A 16,952-nucleotide genomic window follows, 5' to 3' on the forward strand; every position below is an offset into this window, starting at 1 on the left:
AACTGCTTTTCCTACTACACAATGTATGTACAATACTAAATCTTTTGCTAATCCATGTGGTCACTCTAACAGGGAAGCTTAACCTTGCTTTAGCTACATGGGCACCAGGCGAAATAGGTCTGTGGCTCTGCATCTCCAAGGTTGAACTCCCAGCTGAGAAGGCAGGCAGTCCCTGAGCCTCCTAAGCATGGTTGTGCTGTGGTCACGAGTGGTGTCCCCCAGGGCTTGGTTTTGGGGCCACTCCTGTTTAACATCTTTACTGATGATCTAGACGAGGGGATCGAGTGCACCCTCAGTAAGTTTGCAGATGACACCGAGTTGGGTGGGAGTGTTGATCTGCTCGAGGGTAGGGAGGCTCTGCACAGAGACCTGGACAGGCTGGAGCGATGGGCTGAGGCCAACTGGAGGAGTTTCAATAAGGCCAAATGCTGGGTGCTGCCCAAGGGCCACAACAACCCCCAGCAGCGCTACAGGCTTGGGGAGGAGTGGCTGGAGAGCTGCCAGTCAGAGAGGGACCTAGGGGGGGATTGATTGATAAATGAGCCAGCAGTGTGCCCAGGTGGCCAAGAAGGCCAGTGGCATCCTGGCTTGTACCAGCAATAGCATGGCCAGCAGGGACAGGGAAGGGATCTTACCCCTGTACTCGGTACTGGTGCCAGGGCAGGGTTAGACTGGCTCTTAGGAAGTATTTCTTTGCAGAAGGGGTTGTTGGGCGTTGGAATGGGCTGCCCAGGGAGGTGGTGGAGTCCCCATCCCTGGAGGTATTTAAGAGTCGGGTTGACATAGCACTGAGGGATATGGTGTAGTTGGGATCTGTCAGTGCTAGGTTAACGGTTGGACTGGATGATCTTCAAGGTCCTTTCCAACCGAGATGATTCTGTGATTCTGTGGATGTGGCAAGTGTTCAGGTTTCCCACCTGAAGTTTTCTTCCTCCCCTGCCCAGGTTGACTTCTGCATGTGATCAGTTCTTGCAGAAATGCTGGTAGGGCCACCAAAGGCGTGTGTCATGGGGCTTGTGTGTGTACCGGTGCCTGTTCAGAAATGGAGAGCCTGTTATTTTAACTGCTGGCAGAAGGGAACAGCATAAGTGCTCTGCAGAGCCTGTGCTTCCTTTAATATGTTCTCAGGGATCTATTTTGTGCAGATCTGGGCACTACCGTGATGGTCCCTGATGCCCTTGGGCTTATCTGGTCCTGGCAATGAATGGCTGCAGGCAGCTAGAAAGCTATCATCTCTGCATGAAACCTGCCTTTTCCAACAAAGCACCAGCTTCTAGGAGAAAGCCTGCCTCGGAAGGTCCCCATTGTGCATCTGTGCATTTAGTTTAAAGGGTTTGCATTTACTTAGTTCAGCTGAGACCATATGGCCAAAAAATGCCTTTCTCCCGCTGAGCATGCATGCAACATGCAGTATGTAAAAACATGGCCTTCTTAATTGCTGAAGAACTCGGATACATTCCTGCTGTGACTGAGATGATACTGTAAAATTTTGGATTAGTAGTTGCTAAATTCAGGACTCAGTTTGAGGGAGATGAGAAGAACATCAGGCTCAAACTGTGTTTCTCCATGTATTTCCTCTAATGATGTATCTGGGAAGTTCAGGGAGCTGAAAATTTGTTTTTCCTTTCAGAAGAAGGCTTGCTGTTAGATCAAAGACTGCACACTAGCAATCGCAGCAGTGCTGCTGCCAACTATTTTCATCACCAGTTCTTAAAAAAAGGGTATATCTGGGGAATGTTGGATTCTCTGGGGCTTGGGCTACACATTATAGGTATGGAGGTGAGCACTGCATCAGTGTTTTCAGAAGTGTGAAGTTTTTTATTTCTTTTTCAGTTTAATTTGGACAAGTGAGTCCATGTGAGAGACTCGGGACTGACAGCTCTTGATTTTTATTTGGTGGGCACTGAAGGGAAGATGCTGCTCACAGAACTTTGCTGCCAGGAATTGACAGGCTCGCTTTTGACACACAGAGTACTTGGTAGCATGTGAGCGGGCATTCCTTTAAATGCCCTGTCTAAAATACATAATTCTATGGGCTTTTGTGCCAGAGCAGAGGACAGAGCAATCTCTGAGTGCTGCTGTAGCCCACTGAGTGTAGCTGTGGGCACACCAGACTATTTTCAGATGTGGGGAGACTTAAAGCAATTGCCTGCTCTTGAAAGACTGCTCGGAGGCCTTTGCCAGAGGTGCAGTGAAAGGAGGCGCCTTGTTCTGTAGAAATGTGGACGTGACTCATTTCCCATTAAGCACAAGATAATCTTGAATATCTGAAGCCTGATGTTTCCCCTGCTGATGCTAGTGGAGCTCTTTTGCAGTCATGCGAATTAATGGAAAGGACTTTGAAAGCCCTCCGAAAATCCTTGCAGAAGTTTTCACTTCTCTTTGACTTTGCTGTGTGTTTCTTCTGCAGTGTCCCATGTGTGCTGGCTTTGAGGACAAGCCTGGGTGTGTTCTGTGGCTTCAGTTTCCGTCCCAAAGCCTGGCAAGGAGGAGGACCTGGTGTATTTGAGAAGCGCTTTTTACGTGCAGAGAGAGCAGGAATGTCCGAGCAGTGCCTCGTACCTGGGTGGCTCCAGGCAGGTCGGGTACCGTGTGCGGGAGGCAGCATAGCTGCCCGGAGGGGTACGCAGGGCTGCTCACCCCAGAGCCACAGTCTGGTGTGGCCTAGCTGCTGTCTCCCCTCGGCTGCTGGGCAAGCGTAGGGTGCTCAGCGCAGCCTTTTACATAGGCTCTGTCTCCATCCCGCCATCAGCCCATCTTACAGCAGCAGTGACCACGCCAGCCTGAAGCAAATCGGTGCCTGCAGAGACCTGTTTGCAGAGCGGAGCACGGCCAGGCTCTGCTGGAATCTGTTACAGAGATGCATTAGAAATGCAGCCAGTGAAGGCTCGAGGCGGGGAGCTGAGCCTTCCTGGAGCGCGGGATCGCAAGACTTGTGTCAGAGGACTCCCAAGCTTTGCACACAAAGCAGAGCCTTCCTCTCCCTTCTTAGGCAGGTACTGCACCTTGGAGTTGATGGGCAAACCTGATTTCCCTGGCACGGGGAACCAACGTGCTTTCTTCTGTGTCCTTGCTGAAGTCTGCCGCTGGCCGAACCAGCGCTTCACCCCCAGCGCCCAGCTGGGCCCCCAAATAGCACACACGGCCCTGGGCTGCCTGCCTGCCTACCTGCCTTACATGGGGAGCTTTCCAGATGGGACAGCTTGTGCTAGTCTTTCCTTCTCATGTCTTTCTCTCTTAGTAAAGGTTGTAATTAGATCCTCCGCTGCAGCAGAGCATGGGCAAAGAGATATCCCTCCTCCCTGCCCTGTTCTGCAGGTTTATGCTGGGCTGTAGGCTGGGTGGCACAGGGCCTGCCCGCAGTGCCCAGTAGACCCCAGTGCAGAGATCTTCAGGTGTAGGATTAGTGGGCTGGGATTGCATTTGGAAGCATTATAATTGTCTCTTAAGATATTTCTTAGCAAGGCTCATTGGTGAGGGGCAGATCTGCACACACAGTGATGCTGCACGTCTGGACCCAAGCAGGTTTGCACAGCGCTAGCCTTGATGCTGCTGCACCTGCGGTGTAGATGCACCAAGGAGAACCTCTGCACGGTGAGGGAAGGTGCTCAGCCTGCAGCCAGGCACAACAGAAGCGGATGCTCTTCCTTCCAGCCAGATCAGTTACAGCTGCTCAGTCCAGCACTGAGATCAGCTTTTGGATCTTAATAAAATCAAAAAGGAAACTCTGATTTCCTGGCTTCTCTCTACTAGCCAAGTGCCCTGCTGTAAGGGAGCTTGTCTAATGGTTTCACATGTCATTTAGCTGAAAGTGATGCTCCTGGTTATGATGGGGAAAGGAAAGGAAACTGCTTGGATGCCAGGGCTGAGCTGCCTGCCCGGGCACTGGTTCTCATTCCTATGCTTTTGTTTGTATTCTTATTTCTCTCCCCTTTGCTCTTAAGGGGCCAAACTTGCATAAAGGATCAAGCAGGGAATCCCCTTTCAGGAGCCAGTGGTGGGAACATACACTGCTCTGTGCACGTCAATGTAGGTATTGATGGATCTGATTGCTGCAGTGCCAGGGAACCCAGGAGTACAACTCGGTATCAGGAGGGATAAGTCAGGTTTGTGGACAGCTGATCCATGAGCAGCTTTTGAATGGGATGATCCAAGTGTAATGACCAGTTCTGAAACCCCTGTCCTACACAGGGCAGTAGGCACAGAGCTTGTATCAGTGGGGCTCTCCCAACTCTGACTCTGTTTCCACCAGGACCATGTTTGCTGTTGGAGCGCATGGTCACTGTTATGCTGACACAGAATTAGAGAGAATTACACAAGAAATTAGGGTGTTTATGCATTTCTGCATCACAGGAGCCTTCCTTCTGTTTGTGTTGCTGGGAGAAGGGGGAGCAGAGGCTAGTTTTAGCTAGAATTCAGTACATATTTTTTGTATGCTCTGGACTGTTTGAGATGTTAAAGAAGTGAGGTTTCTGTTCCAGAGTTAGACGGAGCCTGGCTGCAGTCCTAGGGGAGGACACTGCATGGAGGTGCTTCCTGGCTTCTCCCCAGCACCGGTGTTGTTTTTCATTTGGCTGCACATACTCAAGGGGACACTTTTCCAGGGGGACTATATAAGCTTAGAGTGATACCCGGGTTCTTTAAATGATCACCAATGTCTCCATGCTGGCTGCCTTGAGGAGAGACCTGGGAAAAGTGTCTCCCTCCTTCCTGGGTGTGGGAGACCGCTGCTCTGCTGAGTGTGAAGTCATTTCAGATTCTTCATTCATCTCCTGATCTGCTGGGAGTGCCACCTCATTTGCATGGCTGAAGCATTGTGTCACATTAAAATTAACTGGTTTTTACTTTGGTAGCAAACTATTTCCCTGGGGATGTGACATTCCTGTTCCATGTCTGGGTGCAGCTCTTGGCTCCTCTTCCCATCGGTGTGTCTAATGGCAAGGTCCCACCAAACTGGCACCTGGGCTGCAGGAGCGTGGGGTTGGTTCATGGAGGCCACAGAGAGAATAATGCAGAGCAGGCGTGGCACTGAACAAATATACACGGGTATATTTATCTATGACCTTGGAAAATAAGACAGCCTTTGGCATCCCATCCCAGTCCATCAGTTGGTAGGTATTTAAGGACTGGGTGTTGCTGTACAACAACATTGGCCAACGTTTCATGCAGGCATATCTGCAGGCGTAAGCCCATGTGAGCAAGGGTGCTATGCCATAAATCCCAGCTTGCTCCTGAGCATGTGCACTCTTAGCTTTGGTTCTGTTGGACCCTTTTTGCCTCTCTGAAAGTACCATGTATTTCCACTGCATGCATTCAGTTGCTTTCATGTGTAGTGATCTACACACGGGTGGGGACTTTGGACTAAATTTTCCTACTGTTGGAGAACTTTAGTCCAGGATTGGATTTCTGAGGTTTGGTTACTTTGTGCTCAGAAGGGCAGGTGAGGACATACATGTTGTCCAAAGCAGAAAGTACATCTGAATTTGCAGTGTCACTCTTACCTTGTAATGCTTGTGCAGTAACAAATATTACCTTGCTTTCCCAGGGAAGGGAATGAACCTGGGGATTCTGCGAAAATCACATACAGCGAGTTGCTGCACAAAGTCTGTCAGTTTGCCAACGTCCTCCGCAGCCAAGGTACGCGGCTGAAGCAATAGCAGCGTTGGATACTGGGAAGACATTAGACCAGGGTTTTGGGGATTGGGTTCATTTGTTGTGTGGTTGCCAGTCTGTTGAGTAATTCTGTGCAAAATGCTTCACTCCTGTCTCTGCTTACATAGTTGTAAAGCAAGGGTGGGTGCAGATTTGCTCTGCAGTGTGCTTTTGGAGATTCATCTCTGACTCTGTGAAAACTAATCAATGCTGGTCGTGTCAGCATTTCAGGAAGAAATCTAAGCTCAAAACTTCCTGCTCTGGGGTTTTCCAACAAGCAGTGGGTACTGGTTACATTTCTGCCTCCTTCAAGGGCTGTGCCCGATGAAAACATTGGAGTGTTCATTGCAGTCATCTTACAAGAGCCAGAGGGCTTGAAAGGCAAAACCCAAGGCTGGTTCAGCTCTAAATCCAGCTGAAGCTTCATTGTGTGCATATAAATGTTGATTTAAAATCATCAGTTTCTTTCTATATACTGTTCTTTTGACATGCGATGTGTTCATTTTGACAAACGCCGTGTTCATTTTCCCTCCACAGGTGTGAAAAAAGGAGACCGAATTTCCATCTACATGCCGATGATCCTGGAGCTGGTTGTAGCTATGCTCGCCTGTGCCAGGATTGGAGCTCTGCACTCCATTGTGGTAGGAACAAGCCCTTTGCATTGCTTTTGGTGCTGAGCTTTTTAGGGGGAGCAGCTCTTGTTTTCAGGAGAGGAAAGGTGGGTGCTGACCATGAGATGGATGGAAAGTAAATTAAGGTGCTGCTGTTTCATAGCTCTTTTCTGCATTGACTGTGGAATGAGCTCCTTTAACTCTCTCCATCAGTGCCTGGTGGTATCACTTACCGTGGGTGAACTGTACATCTGCTGTTAGGTTGGGGTTTTTTTGTGTTCTTGCTGACTTGGTTGTGTCATCTCCATCAGTTTGCAGGTTTCTCAGCAGATTCTCTTTGCGAGCGGATTCTTGACTGTGGTTGTTCTCTCCTTGTCACGGCAGGTAAAACCTCCATCTGTGCCTCTGAGCCATTACTGCTGCTGGTCTGAAAGGTCATTATTTTAAAAGCCAGATGCACTTGAAAGAGGAAGGGGCAGTGCCTCAGCTGAGCTGCCGTGAGGCGGATGCACTGCTTGTAGCTGTGCTTGAGTACTGTTTTCCACTTCGAACGTACAGTGAAGCATCTAAGCAGCCCGCCCACTTTGTCCTGTAAAGCATGATGTCACCAGCTGCTAATAACATGTTTTGAAACACTTCTCATCCATGTTCCTCTTCAAAATCAGCCAGATGTTTGCAACATGTATCATTTATGAGGCAGTCCTAATGTGAGAATTCCCTCCCTTCCCAATTTCACGGAGATTTCTGCTGCAACTCTAAGCCTTGTAAAGCAAGGGATCAAGAAAGTGGTAGTGTTTGCATGTAAGCCCACCGCATTTCCCCAGTGGGTCCATGGCATGGAAAGGACCCACTCAACTGCAGTCAGTGTTCTGGCTGTGTTGGATTATTTCCCACAGAATATTCTCCAGAGATTTGTCGGGTCAAATTGGAACCTTTCCCAGGGAAAGAATTTCACCATTTCACTTGGCATCTGTTTCTCTAGGCTAAAAGGGTGTATTAGGAAACGCTTCCAATCAGCTGCCTGTCTGCTTTGCCTCACGCCACTGCATGAGCTCTGCTCTGCACTCCTGAAACTGCTTGTTGCTTCCAGCTGTCCCAGACTGCCTTGGCTGGGAAGACCTTCTAATGTTTTCCTTACCATTTTGCAGATGCCTTTTATCGAGGGGACAAGCTGATCAACTTGAAGCAGATTGCAGATGAAGCCCTCCAGAAATGTAAAGACAAGTAAGTTTGGATTCCCTTGTGAGAAGGGCATTGCTGCCAGAATCTGTTCCTTCCCAAATGGAAATGGATGTTTTCATAGGTGGTCAGACACGAGCTGCACTACATTTGTGAGCCTTTCAGAAGTAATACATGCTTTGACTCCCTCGTCTTAAAAATATTTTCTTTTAACTTTCCTCTTGTCCGTTCTGACCTGAAGGCCCACATATTGGGTGGGAGGATTTGCTGGAGACACTGATCCACCATCATTATGGCCCATGGCTGATCTCCCAGTTCTGCAGCAGCAGCTCTTGGAGTGGGAGGGAATAATGCTCTGCCACAGCAGTTGTGAACAGTTGGACACAGTACCGTGGAGCACGTCAAGATGAGACTTAAGTCTTGCTCCAAAGCCACTAATTCAACAATAATAAAATAAGCCAGAAACGATTCAAGTTTGGGAAGTGGCTGTGTAAACAGGAACAAGCACTCCACTTGGCATGCACCAACATGTGCACAGGATCAGGGACTGACTGCACACAAGTGTGTGGTGAAGCTGCTTTATTTTTTTTAAGCATCTTCACTGAGATACTGTAAACCATAGAGACAGATCTATCATCAGATTTTACAGAAGGGGAAATAATCATGGTGAAATGACTTTGCCAAGCTTACAGACACCGTGTCTCTGTAGCTTGTATGAGACTGTCTTGTAAGTTCGATCAAACATGAAAATTTAGGGCATGTTAGAAATCCAAACTCTTTAATAAAAAGCCAGTTAAAACTCTAAAACTTGAAAACATAAGTTTATATGTCTGTAAAAATAGGTACCTGGGAGGACAGAAGTGATCCTGAAATTGGGAATTAGCTGATGGAGATAGTGTGTTGGTACCCTGACAGGACTGAAGGGAGATAAGATTTTGTTTGCATTATAGGTAGGCTCTGTTGGCCCTCATGCTGGGACAAATGCCCACTCTTTGCCCTGATGTATAATCTGGCTTTGGAAACCTTTCCTCCTTCTGAACAAGACAGTTGGTCATGCCTAGGGATGGGAGCAGCCACCTAATATCTACTGGGTGCTGTGGGAGGTCTTGTTCACGGTCACAAGCAGGCAAATTTGGGATTTGTAAGGAATCTCCCCAGCAGTGACCTGTGTGAGATGCTTGTGGGATCCTCACTTCCTCCGTGGGAATCGGCCCTGATAAATCCCCAGTAAGCTGTGCACAGGCCTCTCCTATTCTCCTGAGGCTGGTGGCCCTTGGCAGTTCATGCTGTGCCTGGAGTTTGCACAGTGGCATACGCTCTAGGTCAATAAAAGCAGCTCAGGGCCCCTGCTCTGCCTGCAGTGCTGCCTGTAACACCCACGAAGGGCAGGCTTAGCCCCTGAACAGCCTGACCTGACAGCTCCTGCCTTTTACAGGGGCTCCCCTTTGAAAAAGTGCATCGTGGTGAAACACCTGGGGAGGGAAGAGACAGCGGTGGATGGGACATGCAGCAAGTCTCCCCCTCTCAAAAGGCTGTGTCAGGATGTACAGGTATGCTCCTGGGGGATGAGAGGGGGGATTTTATTGCTGTGGGCCTGAGCCCAGCGGATCAATTGGTGAAAAACCACTGTGGTGCTTCCCTGGATGCTCCTGTCCTGACTCCTGTACCTGTTTTCTCCCCTCCTTGCTGTTGTTGCATTGTGACTGGTCTGAAAAATGGTTCCTTTGCCTTACCAAGATCCTCTCCCTACTGCTTCCTTTAACACCATCACTAGCTGCCAGCCCACAGGACCCCTGAGAGCACAGCGGGGTACATCTTCCCAATCCAATAGGACAAGATGCCCATTTTCCTCTGCCCAGTGGAGGACTTTTCCTTCCTAACCCTGTATCTGTCTCCCTTTTTGTGCAAAGACCAATGCTGTCCTACACTGTAGCTGTGACAGTGGAAGCAGAAGAGGAAAACCACGAGATCTGTGCTCGTGGTGTGGGTTCAACACAGCCCCCCAACACGACAACAATCATCTGCTGAGAATAGTGCAGTCTCTGTGTAGCTGGCGCAGTAACGGAGTCAGCTGTCACGGCAGGGGCTTTCCCTTGCAACTGAAACCAGATGGAAGGATGTGGGACAGAGGCATGTGGCAAGACAGGGGTGGAAGGAGAAGGTGTCGTGGAGCCGTGGCTGCCTGCTGAGCTCCTGAGGCTGGTGTGCAGGCCTGTGTCCAGCAGCTGCCTGCTGCCTTCATCCACTTAAAAGGCAGGCTCCTTTCAACTACCTAACAGCTTTGTGTCTTGCAGTGGTGTCTTCTGTCCCTGTGTGTTTGATGATTATTTACACTGGGTTATCCCCAGGCTGCTGCTTGCACAGAAATGGGTTGTATTTGGGGAGCGCATGTGAGCTTTGGGCTCTGCTTTCAGAAGGGATGGTCTGTGCACATCCCTGAAACAAGAAGTCCAGCAGATTCTGATGCTTGAGTTAATTTTCCTCGTTCAGCTGTGGTAATTTTGTTGAGGTGTTGCTCGGTGTTTGCCGGTCTGGCTGTGTTATGTTGGCCTCCTCTGCCCCTTCTTTTGCAAGGGCAGGGTAGGGCAAAGCGGGGGGAAAACTGGAGCAGACCAGCCTTCCTGTGTGAGGTTTCCCCAGTCAGGTGGTTGCAGAGAAGCCTGTCCCTGTGCTGGTTGCTGTTGGTGAGGTGAGGTTATTGTGCAGAATGGCCCGGGAGGAGGCTGGAGGGGGTCTCTTACCCTTTGGCTGTTGCTGCTCTACTTGTTCAGACGCTTTAATAAAGATTGCCTTCCCTTGTGAGCACATTTTTACCATGCTGTTGGCTTGCGTGACGCTGTCGGACGGTCCGTGGGCTGTATGCCGGCTCTGTGCCTCTGTACCCAGCTGGCCACGTGCAGGGGGTGGCCTCTGCGACCTGCTGCGGAGACGGCGAGTACCCAGGGGAGGTGATGGAAGCGGGCAGGCTTTTGCTCAGAGGGCATCTCCTGGCCTAGCCCCTGTGCTCTCCAGCCTGCTGGGATGGTTTCCCAGCTTCTGGGCCTGTGGGCTTCCAGCTCCCTGCCTGCAAAGCCCAATGTAGATCCTCCGCTTCTCAACTTTCACACCCTCTTTGTGGATTTTTAACAGGAAAAAAAGACTGAGATCTCACAGAGACTCCATCCTAAGGTATTTACACACAGCACTGCCTTCCTCCTTGTGGCATATCCCCTCTGCTTCCCCCTCCGGCGCTCCACCTTCCTAACTGCTCTGACTCTGCACGGCCACACATGCCTTCCTAACCGGGTTACCAGCAGTTGCATGTTAGTGGTAGATACCACTCGCCGCTTGGCCGGAGCTCCCCACGGTTTCAGGGTGAATGCAGTGCCACCGACTTTCCTGCTGGAAGCAAATCTGCATTCATAAAAACCCCCGAGTGCACGTCGGCGTGCTGATGGGGGGGGAAATGCAGAACCACTGGGGTGTGCTGGCAGTGTCTGGGTGATGGTTCTCTTCTCTACCTTTTTAAAGCAGCTCTCACGAGGCACTTCCCTTTGCAGTGAGGCTGGCAGGGATCGCCCGCAGCTTCCTGGCTGCAGCAGTGTGCTGTGAGCAGCAAACCTGGAGCTCCAAACCCAGCATGTGGTCTCTGCCCGGCCCATCCAAGGAGCTGTGGCCTCAGGGGCTGTGTGCCATGCCGTGGGTCCGGCCTCCTCCGTGGGGCAGTGGAACTTGTGTGCTAAAATGGAGGGATCCTGGAAGGAGGGATGCACAAAAGGAACTGTTGGATGGGCTGGTGTGAGCCTACCTTGGGCTTGTTTGACCTGGTGCCTGGCTGAGAGCTTCCTGGTGGGACAGACTTGTGGAAACTGCTTCCCCAGGTAAAGCCAGGAGCCCTGGGGATCCATGAGAGCTTTCCAGGTGGGCTTGGTTGTGCCAGGCCGTCAAGCAGCTAGTGTCCCTGACACTGCGTGCGCAGGAGCTGCATGCTGGGCTGTGGGGTCTCGGTGCCTCCAAATGGCACACGCACATCTTTAGGGCTGCAGAGGGTCACTGTGTGACCCTGTGGCTGCTCTCTGTGCACCCCAGCTTTGGGGACTCTGTGCAGACTGTGCCTGTGCAATGGGCTTTAGCTGAGTAAGGAGGGGGCTGCAGGGCTCTGGGTCAGCATGCCTGCCCCCGCAGAGATGTGGAAAGTGGAGTTCTGCTGAGGCTGGGGAGTGTTGCCCACTCAGCTGCCCCCAAGCTCCTCTGAGGAAAGGCGAGGAGGTCAGCTGTTGTTATGTCTTGCACTGAACTGTGCCACCCTGGAGAGGTAGCCAGCCAGCACGAGTCTCAGGGCAACCTCTGCCCATCAGCCGCAAGTGTTGTTGGCTCTGTTACAGCTCTGGCATCCTCAAGCAGCTCCGCTGGGTGGCCGGTGCTGGGTGGCTTTGTGTTGGAGCAGTCACTTCTTATCAGGGTAATTACCTTAAGATCTGGATAACAGATTTTTTTCGGGTCTGCAGGGCCAAGCAGTGTGAGACCAACATGTTCCTGTTTGTCTTGGGCCATGTTGCCGCAGGGTCCCCGCAAGGCGTGGGGGACCGCTGGGCGTGTGGCTGTGCTAAGCCAGGCTTGCTGCTCTGCTGCTCGGCTGCAGCTCGGGCAGCCCAGGAGGGCAGGAGGAGCCTGTTCGCTGTGAGAGCGCAGAGCAGCTGCTGCTGCAGGCCCTCTCCTGGCTGCTGCTGTGAGGCATTTATCAGTGTTACCAGTGGTTTGGACAATCTGCTTCAGGTCTTGAGCCAGACCATGTTTAAAGGTTTTTCCTCGTGGCTGCGAGCTGGGAAAAGGAGCTTCTGGAGTGAGAGCTGCAGCTCTGGTGCATGGTTTGCAGCAAACAGCTCTGGGGCAGAAGCTGTGCTGTGAACATCTGCCTCGGTGATCCATGAGGGGGTGAGGTTGGGGCTGCACCCCTTGTCTGCCTCTGTCTTGCTTTTGGGAGGGTCTGTTTCTAATTCTCTACTTTTCTCAGACCCCCTGGAACCCAGCCATGGACGTGTGGTGGCACGAGCTGATGAGCAGTGCCAGCACGGAGTGCGAGCCTGAGTGGTGCGACGCGGAGGACGAACTCTTCATCCTCTACACAAGCGGCTCAACTGGGAAGCCCAAGGTACGCTCCCTGCTCCCCGCCGCAGGCTGGGCTGAACTCCAGCCACACCTCGGCTGTGGGAGCTGGTGAGGGGCACGCTGGGAGGCCCCAGTAAGAAGAGGAGCTGTGGAGGTCTTGGGAAAGGAGCTGTGCTGGTCACTCCTGTTCAGCTGCTGTTCTTGCTCAGTGGACTGATGATGCTCAGCTTGGCGGGGAGGGTGAGGGCCTGGTGGGAGCTTGCCCTGACAGTTGTGTGCCTTCTCCTCGTAGGGTGTGCTGCATACGGTGGGTGGATACATGCTTTATGCTGCCACCTCATTTAAATACGTGTTTGATTACCAACCTGAGGATGTCTACTGGTGCACAGCTGACATTGGATGGATAACAGGCCATTCCTACCTCACTTATGGACCCTTGGCAAACGGGGCAACTAGTGTGTTAGTAAGTGTTGGATGGCAGCGGGTGCTTTTACTCCAAGAAAGTGGAGATCATGGTGCTGAGCTGCACCCCTGCATTGCTCTGTGACGAGCGTGGTTCTCACTTGTGCGCAGTGCCCTGGGCTCTGTGAGGAAGGGTGGCGGTCCCCAGGGAGGGTGTGGGGGACTGCTTGGTGGCAGATGGGGGTGGCTAGTTCGTGTGTGGCTTTTGGGTGGTTAGTTTTTCAAATGCTCCCTTCTTTCCCTTGGAAGTACAAGCCTTGTGTACCAGGGGAGCCAGGGCTGCTGCGGGGTAATGTGAAAGCTGGATCAGGAGCAGGGAGTGATGTTTTCACTGCTGATGCTGACTTGACAACCTGCATTTAACTCCTGTGCCTTGGCAGTGTATGGCTGTGACCTGTATACAGACCAGGGAGCCAGAGGCCTGTCCCCAAGACTCCCTGGGGAAATGCAAGCAGAGGGATTCACTGTCATGTTGAGAGAGTCCTTGTTGGGGTTCTTGGTACTTCTGGTTGTGGTTCTGTCACTGTGTTTGGATCTCTTGCCCTGGACCGTGTGGGCAGGGTAACTTGGGCTGGTAGGACTGTGTCACTGGTAGCCACCCAAGTGCCCATGCTGCTGGGGTGTTTCAGGGGATGTTTGCTAAGACACCTGGGGTGGGGTGATACCAAATCCATGCCAAGGAAGCAGTAAGAGAAGTCCCTGGTCTGGGCTGGTTTCACTGTGTGGTGCCCCTGGCGTTCCTGTAAGGACACGCTGGGCTCCAGCTGCTGTTCCCTGTTGCTCTTGGCTCCTCCTGCTCGGGAAGGTGCTGCGGGTCGGCAGCAGTAAGGAACGGCTGTGTCACTGCCCTGTCTCCTGCTCAGTTTGAAGGTGTCCCCACCTACCCAGACGTCGGGCGAATGTGGAGCGTTGTTGACAAGTACAAGGTGACCAAGTTCTACACAGCGCCCACAGCCATCCGGCTGCTGATGAAGCACGGGGAGGAGCCTGTCAAAAAGTGAGTGCCAGTCCCCAGTGGCATGGGGATCCCTGGCTCTGGCCCAGCCTGAGGCTCCTGACTGGGGACCGGAGGCCCCAGCTTCCTCTGAGCAGCAGCTTCCCCAGCATGTTTTCTGAACAGACCAGGAGCTTCTGCCTTCTACACGGCAACATGCAGGCCATGTTTCTGCACTCTCAGCACTAATTTCGTTACGGCACTCCTGAGCAGGTCCTCCTCTTTCACCGTAAGCTGCAGCTAAGCTCAGAGGTTGCAGGTTCTCCCTGCTCCTGACGCGATGCTGACAGAGGTGTGTTGGGCAGAGTGCCCCTCCGTGTGCTGCTTCTTGGCCCAAGGAAGGGAAGGAGCAGAGCCAAGTGGGAGCTTGGAGTGGGAGACACCAAAATCACAGAGGTCTCCTTTCTTCCCCCCTGGAAGAGGGCTGAGAAGGGTCTGAGCCATGCCTGGAAGCCCCAAGAAACTTTGGTTAGCCCAGGGGTTCCTGCAGGCTTTGCTGTGCAGCAGGCTCACAGCTGCTGCTCTCCATGTCCTGTTGAGCCCCTGCCAGCCCCCTCCTCTCCGCAGGCACAGCAGGAAGTCTCTGAAGGTGTTGGGGAGCGTTGGCGAGCCCATCAACCCTGAAGCCTGGCTGTGGTACTACCGCGTGGTGGGAGAAGAGAGGTGTCCTGTTGTGGACACATTCTGGCAGACAGAGACAGTGAGTTCTCACCTGGGTGTTGCTGGGGCCCCTCTCTCCCTTGTGCTCCCTGCAGGGTGTCTTTGTAGGTTTGCCATTGTGTTTCTTTGGTTCTGTGTGGACTAGTTGTTTTGCTTGTCCAGGAGACTCTGGTGTGGCCCGCAAGTGTTGGTTCCCCTTCTCTTTCTTTATTTCCTGGACTTCAAACAGGCTCTAAGGGGAGACCTTTCTCTCCAAAGGGTCCCTGCTAAGGTCTGCTCTGGACCCTGCTCTCCTCACTCTCTTTCTCTCCCCAGCAGCTCCAAAGCTTTGCGCCCAAATGCAGCCTCCCTCTCCCTGCCATGTCCTTCCCAAGGCCCCATCAGCCTGTGTCTGTCTGGGACATGATGTGACCAGAGCCCGTGCAGACAGCCGTGGGATGTGCTGGCGTGGCCCAAACTTACTCATTTTTGCCTGTCTTTGCAGGGTGGCCACATGCTGACACCCCTTCCTGCCGCCACCCCCACGAAGCCAGGCTCTGCTGTGAGTACCGTGTTCTGCTCCCTGGGGCAGGGAGGGCTCCCTGGGGCCGTGGGAAGGCGCAGCAGCTGGCCCTGTCTGTACCATGGCCTGGTGGTTCCCAGCCTGCCGGGGTGGCCGTGGGATGGTGGTGCATGTGGGGAGGTGACCACCACCCAAAATCCCAGGCCTGGCCCCATGCAGCTGCGCTCACAGGCCTCGTGTGCCACAGCCTCCCTCTGCTTCGCGGGGTTTTAATGCGTGGGCTGACCTCCATGTCTCCTTGCTCTCTGGTCCCCATGGCAGACGTTCCCTTTCTTCGGTGTGGTCCCTGCCATCTTGAACGAGTCGGGGGAAGAGCTGGAAGGAGAAGCAGAAGGCTACCTGGTAAAGAAGGGCTGATATTCCCCACCCTCCCCTTGTCTGTTCCCCATGAGCTCTGGGACATTCCTGGGAGCGTACACACGTCTCTGCGTTCTCTGGGCCCACACAAGGGGCCCCGTTACTGCCATAACTCGCTGGGAGCTTCGTGCTGTAAACAAACTGTTCAGCCGATCGTTAAATGCGCTTGTGCACATGGGCAAAGCAGGACGGGAACAACTTTTCAGCCAAGCTCCTTCCCCCGTGCCAAGCCTGGCAAGACTTTCCCAGGAGATCAGCACTGGGCAGCAAGTGTCTGAGTGTCCACACTCATGGCTGTCTCGAGCACCTCTGCCACCACGTGCAAAGCCTGTACGTGTGTCTGTCGCCCTGGTGCAAAGCCTGGGTTACTGGTTTTGCTCTCACTGACTCCGGTCTGCATGTTTCACCATCAGGTATTTAAGCAGCCCTGGCCAGGAATAATGCGCACACTGTATGGAAACCACCAGCAGTTTGAAACCACGTACTTCAAGAAGTTCCCTGGGTACTATGTGACAGGCGATGGTAAGGTTGTCTGTGGCTGCAGAGGCCTGGGGACAGCAGTTTAAATTTTGCCACGTCCTGGCCTCAGAATCTCTTATCAGTTGCTCTGAGGGCTGGCACTGCTTCCTCACGCTGTCATTTCTGGTTATTTTTAGGTTGCAAGAGAGATAAAGATGGTTATTACTGGATCACAGGGCGAATTGATGACATGTTGAATGTTTCTGGTAAGAACAAGTTTTGTCTTCAGTGGGGACCAGTGTGCTTTCTGACACTAGTTAAGAGAGACACCTTGCTTTATAGGGGACACTTCTGCATCTGCTTCTGACACTAGTTAAAAAAGCTGCATTGCTTTATGGGGGATGGTTCTGCATCTGTGACTCTGCCCAGCAACCTGTCATCAAAATGGATCTAATTGCTGGGTCAGGTTTATTTCTGAGACAGACAAGTCTGTGACTTGGTGACTTTCTGTATCATTTCCTCTAGAGACAATGCACCAACCTCTGTAACCTCTTAGAGGAAGTCCTTAAGCAGCCAGGGTACCTCTGTGCTGAAGGATTTAGGGCCACAGGGAATCACAGAGGTTAGGCAGGACTATGTGGTCCCTAATCCAACCTGCTGCTCTGTGTAGGGCTAACCTTGAAGCTGGATCAGGCTGCTCGGAGCTGTGTCTACAGAGGTGGACGTTTTCCCACTTCTCTTTGAGATTCAGCTGCTTCTCAGCCCATCATTTTCCATATAGTGCATTTAATAGCTCCCTCCCTCCTTTCCTGAAGGCTGTAGCCTACAGGCACTTACTGCTGGCTGTGAGATGCTGCTGTACTTGTCCTTGGATCAAACTAGATCCTTTCATCTGACCAGCACTGCTTGATCCTCTACCAGCTGATCA

The 16,952-nt window shown here is 52.2% G+C and overlaps 1 protein-coding gene across 2 annotated transcripts in view; it reads left to right on the forward strand.

Moving 5' to 3' along the window:
• Window positions 1-16,952, forward strand: part of ACSS2 (acyl-CoA synthetase short chain family member 2) — a 35,058-nt gene that overhangs the window by 14,575 nt on the left and 3,531 nt on the right. The window contains exons 3-16 of one of the 2 annotated variants that reach the window (XM_074888737.1): window positions 5,546-5,637; window positions 6,190-6,293; window positions 6,575-6,647; window positions 7,412-7,487; window positions 8,878-8,992; window positions 10,572-10,610; window positions 12,436-12,573; window positions 12,823-12,993; window positions 13,856-13,989; window positions 14,554-14,686; window positions 15,131-15,187; window positions 15,470-15,550; window positions 15,979-16,087; window positions 16,222-16,290. In XM_074888737.1, the coding sequence (XP_074744838.1) occupies window positions 5,546-5,637; window positions 6,190-6,293; window positions 6,575-6,647; window positions 7,412-7,487; window positions 8,878-8,992; window positions 10,572-10,610; window positions 12,436-12,573; window positions 12,823-12,993; window positions 13,856-13,989; window positions 14,554-14,686; window positions 15,131-15,187; window positions 15,470-15,550; window positions 15,979-16,087; window positions 16,222-16,290 (1,391 nt within the window). The remainder of the gene's footprint in view (window positions 1-5,545; window positions 5,638-6,189; window positions 6,294-6,574; window positions 6,648-7,411; window positions 7,488-8,877; window positions 8,993-10,571; window positions 10,611-12,435; window positions 12,574-12,822; window positions 12,994-13,855; window positions 13,990-14,553; window positions 14,687-15,130; window positions 15,188-15,469; window positions 15,551-15,978; window positions 16,088-16,221; window positions 16,291-16,952) is intronic. The other variant, XM_074888738.1, reaches the window with a different exon arrangement.

The sequence above is a fragment of the Strix uralensis genome, chromosome 18 (assembly GCF_047716275.1).
Source record: "Strix uralensis isolate ZFMK-TIS-50842 chromosome 18, bStrUra1, whole genome shotgun sequence".
Classification (NCBI taxonomy): domain Eukaryota; kingdom Metazoa; phylum Chordata; class Aves; order Strigiformes; family Strigidae; genus Strix; species Strix uralensis.